Source organism: Eulemur rufifrons, chromosome 6, assembly GCF_041146395.1.
Source record: "Eulemur rufifrons isolate Redbay chromosome 6, OSU_ERuf_1, whole genome shotgun sequence".
In the NCBI taxonomy this organism is placed as follows: Eukaryota; Metazoa; Chordata; class Mammalia; order Primates; family Lemuridae; genus Eulemur; species Eulemur rufifrons.
In genome coordinates, this window is record NC_090988.1 from 93523090 (window position 1) to 93536391 (window position 13302).

General features: G+C 41.2%; 1 protein-coding gene across 4 annotated transcripts in view; it reads right to left on the reverse strand.

The window, feature by feature from the left end:
- Window positions 1-1198: 1198 nt before the first annotated feature.
- The window catches only part of LOC138385292 (glycine N-acyltransferase-like), a 28489-nt gene continuing 16385 nt past the window's right edge, over window positions 1199-13302 (reverse strand). For 2 of the 4 annotated variants that reach the window (XM_069471440.1, XM_069471439.1), the window contains exons 2-6: window positions 11112-11207; window positions 8322-8429; window positions 6308-6434; window positions 4483-4651; window positions 1200-2309 (exon numbers count right to left, since the gene is read on the reverse strand). In XM_069471440.1, the coding sequence (XP_069327541.1) occupies window positions 1910-2309; window positions 4483-4651; window positions 6308-6434; window positions 8322-8429; window positions 11112-11189 (882 nt within the window). In that variant the 5' untranslated portion in view covers window positions 11190-11207 and the 3' untranslated portion in view covers window positions 1200-1909. Of the gene's footprint in view, window positions 2310-4478; window positions 4652-6307; window positions 6435-8321; window positions 8430-11111; window positions 11208-13302 lie in introns of those variants that run through there. The other 2 variants (XM_069471438.1, XM_069471441.1) reach the window with 2 other exon arrangements.

Below are 13302 nucleotides of genomic sequence, written 5' to 3' on the forward strand. Positions count from 1 at the left end.
GTCTACCCGGGGTTGCTCCTTCTGGTCCATGGCATTGTGGTTTGTCATCTCTTGCCTGAATTCCAGCCACTGGACAAGCACCAGACAGCATGACAACCCTTTTGTTGGCAAAAGGGTTGCAAATGAGCTGTTCCCCAATTTACCAAACATGCCATCTATTGATGACATGGTCAAATGTGCTATGAACAGGATGTGGGGGAGTGTATGTTAATGACCCTTGGTAGTCTTACAAGTTTTCTGGAATGGGGGTTCTTTGATTACCCATGTTTAAGTAGACTGGGAAATTTGGTGTAGACATCTATACTCAGAGACAGTGGGGTTTAAGTAAGAGTCCCTCTCTCTCTCTTTCTTTGTCTCTCTCCCTCTCTCTCTCAAACATTTCTGTAATGTGCACTCCCTACTCTTTACATTTCCTTACATTCATGTTCTGCCAACTATTGTACAGATCAGTAATAAAAAGGGCTAAAAAGACTCAACAATCAAGAGAACACAAGAGGATAGTTATGCAAGACAGGGCAGGCTTACAACTAAACACTGGTGTAAAATAGAGAAAGCAAATTAAATAAAGGATATTTAAAGTAGAAAGTATACAGGTCTAAACACAGGAGAAGAAAGAATGGAGTTTTAAAACAATTCACTGATGGTAAGATTGAAAAAAAGTAAAATCAGGAAAATAAAAGGTATATTCGTAATAATAGTTATAATTAGCCAAAAATGTTTGAGTAGTTATATGTGAAGTAGTGTCTAAGCACTTTACAGATAGCACAGACTCTTCATAAGAACCATGAGAGAGTAAGAACAATGGTTATTCCCATTGAATGGATAATTAAATGGAGGCCTGACAGATAAAGCAACTTTTTCAACATCCCTTGGGGAAGAGATGGGATTCCAGCCTAAGAAGTTTGACTCCAAAGTCCACACTCAAAATTTTCATGTGTGATGTCTGCAGGGATGACTTCTTACAGGTGTATACATTCAGGAAATGTATCACTTGGGCACCATAATTGAAAAATTGAATGATGGTATCTTCTGTTAAATGAGAGATGAATAAAAATAAAGACATCAAGAATTGGTACACTCTAGAAAAAAGAGGAGTATTGAAACCAATGAAATACAGAATGAAGCCTAAGGAAGTGTTTTAAATATGATAATAAAATAGAATGAATGACAAAAAGTAATTCTTGACTAATAAGATAATGTAGAATAAGCTTTCACAACCAAACAGTGTCTTTATTATAAGGGTACTTGGGGAGGGGAATTAAGAAAGCTCAGCCTTTAGAAGCAATGCTGCTATCTCTTTCATGGGGTATGAGCTATAAAAGAAGACATTAATGTGAGTTAGTCTTTTTCTTAGTAATTCTCCCTGTTATATCACATACATATGTATGTATTTGTATATATATACATTATATATAGTGTGTGTGTAGACATGTGTATGTGTAATATATTTCATGGGATTATAATATGAGGCTTAGGAAATGACCTGGGAAAAGGAAGATTTTGCAAAGGCTTATTTAGAACACTGGCCACTCTCTAGTCAATAAAAGAAAAGCCATAGAAAGCCAGAGGGAAAGCTCATAGAACCCACCTCCTGGTGAAAGGACAAGGGCCAATGAGCTAGGAGTTCTAGGAAGAGCAACACAGAAAAGCATGCCACTGATTAGAGAGAATCACAAGGATCCTTGAAATGTGGGAGCTGGAGCATCTGGCCTGCTTCATACTGAGTAGACTAAGGGAAGTCCAGAAGCTGTTTCAGAACAAGGACCAAGGCTGTCCTGTTCGTTTGTCATAGTTGCTTTGCAGAGCTCAGATTCCACTCCATTATATTTATTCTTTCTGTCTATCCACCATCCACTGCTCCAGCCACCTGCACAACCCGCCCAACACTGTCTTATTTTCTGGGCCAGCTTTACAGAGGCACATAGTTCCACTGGTTCCAATCACAGGGCAGGAGGATACTGGTATTTTTGTTAGCTCTTTGCATGAAGTGGTTGTCCTTAGCCACATGGGAATACACAGGGAAGGCAAGTTTTTCCAGAGCCTGCACCTGGGTATAGAGGATATGGGCGACGAGACCCTGGTTTCGGTACTCCGGCACGGTGGCTGCCATCCGGGTCTCTCCAGTCTGGTCCATCAGAGACCAGCAAACAGGGGTCCCCTCAGCTCCCAGGAAACAGAAGCTGGGGAAGGCCTGGAGACAGCGCTCGATGAATCTCTGGCTTTTCTCATTGCCACCAAAAAGCCAGAATTTATTCACCAAGGCAGCATCGGTAACATCCAGGGATGAGTATGTAAACATCTCTTCGTTGCTATTGGAAACAAGGGAAAAGAACAATCTTTAATAACACACATTCCAGGAAGGATTATATTTGTTTTCCCCCAACTTGTCCTGAGAGGCGAATAGGAGCTTATCTAATGGAGAGTACTCTGTATGCAGACCACCGGGACTCATGGAAGCACCACTGTGTGACCCTGGGCTGGTTATTTAATCTCTCACTTCCTTCCTTTTCTCATCTAATGATGGTGTGATGATCGCACCTCCCTTATAGAATGATTGTGAGGCTCCAATGAGCCAATGGATGCAGGCACTTAGCACGAGTAACTGGCAGACAGTAAGCACTCCATAAAAGTTAGTTACAATCATTTCATTTAGCTTTGTCCATCATCCTCCAGATTTGACAGCTCAGGTGTTATCTTCATTTTACATAGAAGGATAAAGTTTCAGAGAAAATAAACAAGTGCCCCAAAGCCCATGCTAGCAGGCCGTAAAGCCAGAGCTGAAGATCATGAAATCTTAGAATGCTGGTGTTAGCGGGGTCCTTGGGCACCACAGTGAACAAACAGGAAAGCCTCATTCCAGCGAGGGGCAGCAATGTGGAGTGCAGATGACCACTGTAATGGAGGACTGAGGTCCAAAGGCTCCTGGATTGGTGTAAGGGGTTTCAGGAGGCATCCTGGAAAGAGCCCAGGATGTGGAGCTAGAAGATCTAGGCTCAAGTCCCCCCATTATGCCCTTAACCAAGCTCATGGTGGTGAAGCCCCTTCATCATCAGAGCCTGCTTTCTGTCCAGAAATGGGGAGAATGTCCCCTGCCATGTCTAACGCATAGGGTGGGCAAGAGGATCCAATGAGATTCTAGCCGTGGAGGTGCTTTTTAGGTTGAATGTGAATAAAGCTCTTCCAGGCTTATCTTCACACAGAGAAGCCAATCCCTGCCGTCAGCTTTCACTTCTATTGAATATTAGACTAAACATCATTGGGGGGAAATGAAAATTGGTTTAAATTCTCTTTCTTGGAAACCTCTTTTTTTGTGAAGTGAATGCATTACATGCATTTATTCAGCACCCACCATGTGCCAGGCGTTGTTCTAGCTGTTGATGATCTATCAGTGGACAACATAGAGAAGGTCCCTGCTCTTGTGAGGTATGTGATATCATTGGGGAACATTCAAACATCAAGTAAGTAAGGTAAATAAATGAGCTGTTTTCAAACAGTCATAAGTGCTATGAAGAAAATAAAACTGGGTCATGCATGGAGAATAACTGGGAAGTGACTTCAGATGGGGGGGGGTTAGCCAGGACTCTCGGGCAAGGTAACCTTTGGGCAGGCCTGAGTAACAAAAGAAGTCATGTGTGTAAAGATTGGATGGGGCTTGGGGAAGGTATTATAGTCAAGGGAGAGGGCAAATTCAAAGGGCCTGAGCTTGTGATGATCGAGCAGCCAGAGGCCAGGGTTGTTGCAGGGGAAAGCAGGAGATGAGGTGAGTGCTAAAAAGGTGGATGGATTCTGGCTATTGCAGACAGTGAAGGAGTTCAGAATTATTTCAAGGAGAGAGGGGAAGCGCTGGAATCTTTTAAGTAGAAGAGGGGCATGGTTTAAATTAAATTTTTAGAAGATGACTGTGGCTACTTGACAGAAACTAGAGTGTAGGGAGGCCAGAACAAAAGCAGCCAGAGAAGTTGGGAGGTATCGTGGGTTAACTGGTGGCCCCACAAGATATGTCCACTGGGAATCTGTGTATGTTACCTTATTTAGAAAAAGGGTCTTTTAGATGTAAGGATCCTTAAGTTAAGGATCTCAACATGAAATCATTTGGATTCTCTGGTGGGTCTTAAATGCAATGGAAAGACTAAATCTAATTAAATCCAATTAGACCAAAGAGGAGGAGACACAGAGGAGAAGACCACATGCAGGTGGGGTTAGAGACTGGAGTAATGCAGCCCCAAGGCAAGGAATGCCTGGAGGCATCAAAGCTGGAAGAGGCAAGGAAGAATTATTCTCTACAGGTTTCAGAGGGTCTATCGCCCTTTCCACACCTTGATTTTGGGCTTCTGGACTCCAAAATGTGAGAGAATAAATTTCTGTTGTTTTCAGCTACCCAGTTTGTGGGCTTTTTTTTTGGCAGCCCTTGAAAACTAGTACAGAAGGCTACTTCCGTAGTGAGAGGTGTGAATAGTGCAGAGTGGCTTCTCTCAAACTTACATGGACTTCAGTTTGTTAGAGTTGGGTACGTTCTCTGCATCCAGCATCGAAGGCATCAGCTCCTTTGCTGTCTTGACTGTCGCATAGAGAATATTTTGTGTTTGCTTGACCTTGCCAGAATTAATGGCTGCAAGATTTTGAATCGCTGTATACAGGCTGGACTGTGAACCTAGATGAAGAAAATGAGGAATCATAGGAGATAGCATTCTTCATTTTAAAGTTCTAGAAGAGCTGTCCAATGGGGTTGGAATGTTTGTGGGTTCAGAATCATCAAACCTTGTGCTCAGTCATCATATAGGCTTTATATGATAAGGACTACATCACTCTTAAGGTTTTTCTAAATTTAAAATTGGGATAATGGCCGGGCATGGTGCCTCACGCCTGTAATCCTAGCACTCTGGGAGGCCGAGGTGGGCGGATCGTTTGAGCTCAGGAGTTCGAGACCAGCCTGAGCAAGAGCGAGACCCCATCTCTACTAAAAATAGAAAGAAATTATATGGACAGCTAAAAATATATATAGAAAAAGTTAGCCGGGCATGGTGGCGCATGCCTGTAGTCCCAGCTACTCGGGAGGCTGAGACAGGAGGATCCTTTGAGCTCAGGAGTTTGAGGTTGCTGTGAGCTAGGCTGACGCCACGTCACTCACTCTAGCCTGGGCAACAGAGTGAGACTCTGTCTCAAAAAAAAAAAAAAAAAAAATTGGAATAATACCACAAGTCCTGAGTACATCACAGTACAGTTATGGCTGTCAAAGTAGATGAGATATAAACATAGTTACTACAATGTATTGAACACATTCTCTGTCCTCAGTACAGTAGATTGTTGCTATAATTGTCCCAGCTTGTTTCTACTTCACTTTCCTGATTTTCCGTCCTGAACTGACTGTGGTGTTAGCTTTGTAACTTCCTTTGGCCAATGGAACAATAGCAAATGTGATTCAATAAGAAGTTTGGTGTGCACTGGGGCTGGCCTTTTCTTTCTGCTCCCGAGAACCCTGTGACTTCTACATGTTGCACAATCTACTTCCATCACTGCAGTCAATAGCTAGCACAAACAAAGCTGGGTCAACAGCCAGACGTGGGGTCATGACTAACCTAGTCCTATCAGCTCACAGACAACTCTCCAGCTGACTGTGGCCACATGGGTGAATCTAGGAGAGACTAGCAGAATAACTGCCAGCTGAGCCTAGTCCAGATTGCTGACCCACACAATTGTGAGCTAATAAATGATTGTTGTTTTAAGTTGCAACTTTGAAATAGTTTGAAAATATAACTGGTAACCAGGTAAGATCCCATTTAATCATTAAAGGCTCTATGTTTTGTGCAACTGTTATAATCATTTTTATACATAAGGAAACTGATAGACAGAGAGGTTGTTACTTGCCCTAGATCACACAGCTAAAAACAGGCCCAGCAAGTTCTCAATCTTAGGTAGTCTGGAGAGCATATTCTTAACCACTAAAATACTCCTTCATATATATGACAATATGATAAAGCAGAGATAAGACAAAGGGTAAGGTCCACTCCCACATCCATGCACTGTGATAGACCCTGAGCACACCAGAAAATAAATCATGAGTCCTCAGCTGCTAAAAAATTTATGTTACTCATAATTTCCTGTGTAAAACCTCATATACTGCAGTCTTCCAGTTCTAATTCACTATGGGGGTGACAGCAGCTGAGACAAGGAATGGGCAGCAGGCTTAGTGCCCAGAGCTTGGAGGAAAGGAATGTGGGATGTAGGGTACTTGTTCAAAATGAAAAGTGACACTATGGATGTAGACACAGGCGATCCCAGCAGCTAGCCCACATCCCCATCCTCTTACTTTGAATCTGCAAATGCTGTTTCCAGTTGATGACTTCTGGTAAGCCAAGGAATTTCTGACATTTCTTGGGGTTCTTAGAATAAATTTGGTAAGTATTGGTGTAATGATCAAGATCATCTGTCATCTCCTGTTCGGGTTAGGAATAGAAGAATCACCAAAATGTTTGTATTTAGTGATTACAATACTGATTTTCAGTATTCCATTATAGTATTATATTTTAAAATACTAACATATTTTCTGTTGGTGTATTGTCTTAACATAGAAATTATTTACATTGTGAGGTAAGGTCAAGGATTCTCTTATTCAATTAATGAGAAATTTTCTGAACATAACTATTCGGAAGTCAGTTATTGCTTTAAAATTTCACATCTAACAAAGAAAGATAGTTCACTTAGAATCATTTTTCTATTTCTCCATAAAACTCAAGTAGAAGAGTAAAATTAACAATTGACAATCAAAATCTTTAGCCAAATGAATAAGTATTGCTCTAGTGAAAAGATTTTTAGAACATGTGGGCCATAAATGTGTCATTATTATTATAAAACCAATAAAGTTAACGGGATTAGGAATGCTGAAACCAAGGAAAAGGATGATAAACTAGATATGCTTCCTTGTGTTTTTAAAAAAGGTTTACCATTGTGAGACAAACTGCAATTTCATCAAACAAATAAACAAATTCATTCATTCAAATATACCTAGCAAATTTATCAAACCCAACATAGGATTATTTGTATATGAAGGAATAGATAAGAGGAAACATTCTTTCATCCAGTACAGAATCAGAAAACTTTTTTCCCTCTAATACCTGGAAAATATTAAACAAAAAGACACTTCCTAATCAACAATTTTGCTACCTATCAAGCTTTAGTTTTGAGAACAGATACTAAAAACTAGCTCAGATAATATTATTTCTTATTCAGGATTCTACTAATAATTAAAATGTCTTCATTTTAAATTTATTATTTAATTTGGTACGAAAATAATGTGTTTAATAATTCTATGTTTATCAATTTTATTTTATATGCTATTTTAAAATATAATTATACATTTTTTATTTTTGAAATGTGTTTGCTGTTTAATTTCACTACTTAAAAAAAATGATTACACAACATTTAAACAATTCCAAATTTTGCTCCTTAATTTTTCCTGATTGGCTTTGCGGTTTCAGACCTTATGTCTTGCAATTGCTATTTTCTGTGCTTGGAAAATAACAATTTTCTTGCCCTACCCTATAAAAACATCTTATTTATCTTCCAAGTCCCGTTATTAGTAAAATTTCCACCAGGAAGCAACTCTAATCCTCTCCTTGCAACCTCTACACTTTTTTATTGAGTTTATTGATGACAACTGGTTACAACCCAATGCAGCATCTCAGTGGGAAGACAGTACCACCGTGAGAAGTTGTGATCTAGTATGAATGAGTTGGCACGGTTTCAAGACTGGTGTATTTTTAGAGATAGGAAATGTTTTTTCCCCTAGGCTAATAGTTGAGAATAGAAATAGGATCTGATTTATGACAACATAGAAGTCTAGAAATGCGCTTTTAATGTCTGTAACCAAAGATCAGCCTCGATTATGCCACCAACATGATCTTAAATTAGCATGACCTTCCACTGGTTGCCTCCCATTCCCATAAACTGAATGGGGGAAATAAGAAAGTGTGTTTGGTCTTCAGCATCAGCAGAATGCTGGCTGGGGGAATATCTTGGAAGCAAAATAAAAGAATGAATGAGTATGGAAGTGTGCCACATATGCTTTCACTCAGCTTCCTGCCCCTGCTATTCTTGCTTCTTTAATGTACTTCTGTTTCTGCACATTTTATGCCCTGCTGTAATTTATCTGTGGACTTATCCATATTGTCCTTTAGGGTATGAGCTTCTTGAGGAAAGGGACTTGTTGACCATCACTGTAATTCATTTGTTTATCCCTAGGCTTGGCCATATTGCCAGGCACCAGGTAAGCACACAGCAATTATGAGCATAGAGACATATTCAGTTCACGTCGGGCACCTTACCTGCTCCTCAGGGCGGATAACCACTGTTTCAAAATCAGGCCACTTGTCCACCAGGGCCTTTAGATTGAATGGGTTTCCCTGGTTCATGTGGAAGACGGTTCCATAAACCTACAGCATTTCAACAAAGTGGGAAGACCAGCACATTACAAAGGGATGGTAAAATGCCTCGCGTTTGACCAGGACAAGGCTTATTTCTGTGAAATCATGGAATTTTTATGATTGGAAGATACCCAATAAACATTACTGTCAACCGATTTTTAGGTTCTACTTTTTTTGCCCCACTAAAATTATCTCTTAAAAATATTCACATAGTAAAATATTCAGACTAATACAGTTGATTAGAAATCATGAACTCTCCCATTGTAGGATTTAATAATATCTTTAAATGGATTTCCTTCTATTCATGAACAAATTTTAGAAAAGTGAAAGATTTCGGATATGTGTTTTTTCATTTATTGCAAGTGTTTCTGTAATTGCCCTGTGTTATAGAATTTTTACAATGATTGCTTTAAAATCCTTGTCAGATAATGTCAAGATTTGTGTTACCTCTCTTTTGAGATCTGCTGATTGTGGGTCCTCATTTAAGTTAATATTTTCCTGGTTCTTAAATGGCAATTTATTTTTTTCAATTGAGTCCTAGACATATTGGATATTATGTGTTAGGAGACTTTGGATCTTATTTAAATTTTGCTTTAGCTGGCTTTCTCTGACACTGCTCTTGCAGGGGACGAAGGGAGGGATGCTGCCTCAGTGCTGCAAGCTGAGTGTGGAAGTCCAGATACCCGGCTGAGCCACCACCTGAGGGGGATTGGGGCTCTCCAGTACTGTGGGGGTGGGAGTTCACGTCCCATTAGTCCTCCAATGGAACCCTGGCTTAGAGAGTCTGAGTATCTTGTTACTGCTTCCCGCATAGCTTCCACTGATGCCATCGTGAGAATGTGTGGCTTCTTTACTGGTGACTGGAAAGCAATGAAACCCTGAGTCCTCCCCAGGCCTTGGTTGACACTGTCTCGGCAGAGAGGAGGAGGGATTTCTCCTTCCTTCCAGTGGGGTGGAGATAGTTTCCCCACTTGGCCTTTGCTGGCAGGGATAGAGCTGCAGTTTTTCTGTGGTGTTTTTCTTTAGTAGACAGATGCTATTTGAGGTTTTTAGTTTTACTGGGCTTGTCTGTTCCTGGTCCATTGGCTAAAGCAGGTAGATTTTTCTTGGGGGCTCTTTGTCTGTGATGGTTGGTATATTTGGTCTCCTAGCTTTTCTAGCACCTAGTGTGAGATACTGAAAGCAAAAAGAAAACCCATGGAAGTCACTGGGGTTCTGTTCCTTGGATCCAAAGACCCCTTACTGGTTTACCTTCTTCTTTACACATTTCAGTCTTCTTATGTTTTTATAAATATATATATATGTATAAATATCCAGAAATTTTAGCTGTTTTAGCAAGAAGAATGGGTAAAAGTGCCTCATAATTCATTTTTCTATCTTTTCTTGATGGACAGTTGGTGTTTCTAACTTTTCACTGCATAATAGCAAATGGCTCCTCAAAGATATCTTTTTATATAAACATATTTTTATAAAATCTTTGCATACGTGTCTGATATTTACTGAGGCATAGTTTTTAGAAGGGAGATTGCTGGGTTAAAAGTCATCGGCATGTGTAAGGATTTTTTAGACATATTTTCAGATTATCCTCAGGTAAAGTTACATGATCTCCCACTAACCAGTGGAGGCCACAGTTATTAAAACACAGACAGTTGTGTCTTTAAAATGAAAATAAAGCCATGTGATCGACGTGTAGAAGAAAGCTTGCCTTTCTCTTCCCCAGAGTGAAAGGAAAGTACACCAAACGTTGGGGTTGAGGGAAGTGAATGTGTTCAGTTCATGCAAACATTGTGTCAAGTCTTTCAAAGTATCGGTACCAAATAAGCAGAACAGATGTGCCCAGGATTCACTCCACTACAAATGTGTGGTCTGATCTGTAATAACAATGGCTGGCATTCACAGGGCTCAGCTGTGTGCCAGGCACGGCTCTACCTGCTACACCTGCAGTCCCCTCACTCTGACAACCACTGTAAGGGGTAGAAGCTCTCACTACCCCCATGTTATACGAGGAAACTGCAGAGCATAGAAGTTGGAGGGTTCCAGTTCAGCTATTGCTGTTTAACTATAGTGAAACATTTTTTTTTTTTTTTTTTTTTTTGAGACAGAGTCTTGCTTTGTTGCCCAGGCTAGAGTGAGTGCCCTAGCATCAGTCTAGCTCACAGCAACCTCAAACTCCTGGGCTCAAGCGATCCTACCACCTCCTGGGTAGCTGGGACTACAGGCATGCGCCACCATGCCCAGCTAATTTTTTCTATATATATTTTAGTTGGCCAGATAATTTCTTTCTATTTTTAGTAGAGACGGGGTCTCGCTCTTGCTCAGGCTGGTCTCGAACTCCTGACCTTGAGTGATCCACCCACCTCGGCCTCCCAGAGTGCTAGGATTACAGGCATGATCCACCGAGCCCGGCCTATAGTGAAACATTTTAAAAGTAAGCAATGAAGTGTGTTTGAGTCAGCAGAGAACAATGTTTTGCCATTTTGGATACTGAGCAAGTCATGTCAATGAGACTGTTTTCTCTTCTGGGACATGAACATAATATACCTCCCTCACAAAGAGGTGACATGTACTAAATGAGACACAACATGAGTCAGTTCTGCCCCAGGGTAGATGCACAATAGAAGCTCATCTCTTTCCAATCCCTGTCACGGGAAGGTTCAGCCCTTTCTTTTGCTGACAGCATTCCATTCTCACCTTTAAGGCCTCAGGGAGGCTCGTCCTCAAGGATTTCTCTAGCATCTTCAGCATCTGTGGACCCTGCAAGTGGATCATCTTGGCAGGTACCTTAGGCTAAAGAGAGGAACAAGAAACAGCCAGGAATGAAAAGATGCCTGTCATAGTCTGTTTGGATTGCTGTAACAAAATACCGTAAATTGTATATCTTATAAAGAATAGGAATTAATCTCTCACAGTTCTAGAGCCTCGAAAGCCCACGATGAAGGCACTGGCAGATTCAGTGTCTGGTGAGGGCTTTGTGGTTCATGGACAGTGCCTTCTAGAACCATCAACTATAGTTGAACAGCAATAGCCTGAACTGGAAACCCTCCCTTTAAAAGCTCTGTATTTCTGCTTATAGTTAGGAAAATTGGTACTTTAAGATGGGAATCTGCCATTTTTCTCATTTTTGCTGGCAAATTAATAAACCTTTCTTTCCTTTGCCTCAAAAAAAAAAAAAAGGGAGATATTTACATTTTGACTCACTGCCTCAAATTCAGTTCATCATCAACACTTATTGGTCATAGTATCTTAACTATGTGAAAATGTAAGACCAAAGTTGTCACAGACTGATGCCATCAAGTGTTCTGTTTTAACTCTGTGAGAATCAGAGGAGGGAGAATTCACTCCGCAGTGAAGGCACCAAGAAATTAATCTAGAGGAGACATCACTAGAATGGACCATTGACATGCGGGCAGTGTCAGGGGCCACTCTCCAGCCAGTATTGGTAACCCTTTATCTTATCAACCACAGGAGAGAGATCTTGTTAAACTCAAGTGGCATCAGACTTGGGAGTTGCCAAAGCTGTAGGTGTCGGGACGAAGTCATTGCAGTATGAGCTTATTACTTCCTTGCCATTGCTTACTTTCCTAATCATTTGCCCGAAACTACTCCCTGGTCAAATTTTGGTTTTATGTACTTAGCCCTTTATTGGTGAGATACCAGCTTCTGATGTTCTTTGCTCACTTTGGCTTCCCAGATCTCTACCCTGTAAGAAATACTATCCATTTTATATATTGACCTTATGTGTTGTGAGTTTACTGAATTCACTTATTAGTTCTAGTAGAAGTTGTTTTCCAGATTACTTAAAATTGTCTATGTATGTGATCTCAGTTGTGAAAAATAAAAATGTCTCCAGACATTTGTACTGTGTTGTTGAGAGTCTCAAAATAGTGGAAAACTAACATATCCAGAGGAAAATCTAACCTTTTGTCTAGAGACAACTTTCAGCAATGTAGCTTTTGTTCCCCAAGATGGTGGATTAGAGGGTTTGTTAGCATGCCTCACCCACTTGTAAATAGCAAAACAGCATGTAGAAATTCACAATTTGGACGTGTATCCAAGAAGAGACATGGTAACTCAACAAAAAAGTGAAAGAAATCACAGATACTTTGATAGAGGCAGTGGGCAGTAGTCTATGCTATGGGTCTTGGAGAAAATTGTGAGCCTTCAGAGCATGAGAGGGGGAGAGGCTGTCTCTGCAGTACACATTCCCAGTGGGGAGCCAGACCATCCAGGCCCCAGGGGAGCACCTTGTGCCTACCAAGGGCTGGATCTGACTGGTGAGGGGTGGTGAAACTGTGAGAAGGAATGGCACCAGGAATTGCTTTGTGTTCGCTCCCAGACCCTGATGCTTATAGGAGGAAGACATTAATGATCCTAACTCACAGGAGACCTCATGGAAATCTGTTGGCCAACCTGGGCAGTGGTCACAGATTGGGAGAGGATTTGACTTGAGATTTGTGATTTAATCTCAAGCAAGGATGAGCCCTGATGGCCAGAATTTAGAAAGGAGTATGGAGTGGGCTCCTGCTGTGGGCATAGGAGTTCGGCGCTGCCCCCTTAGACCAAGAGGGATGTGTCCTGAGAGACACAGTTTCTGTCCCTGGCAGGGAGTCTTATGGCCTGGGGCAATTTCACAATCTGAATACAGATAACTTGTGACTCAGCTGGCTGTTTTGGCTTGCTTCCAGTGGTGGGCCATGTGTGGGAGACTTGCTGAGTCAAAGTGGGAGCCAAGTGAATGCCCCCATGGCCCACTAAGCTGTGGTGCCCTGGCTGCCTCTTTTTTTTATTTCGGCATATTATGGGGGTACAAATGTTTAGGTTGCATATATTGTCCTTGCCCGCCACCCCAGTCAGAGCTTCACGTGTGTCAATGCCCCACAAG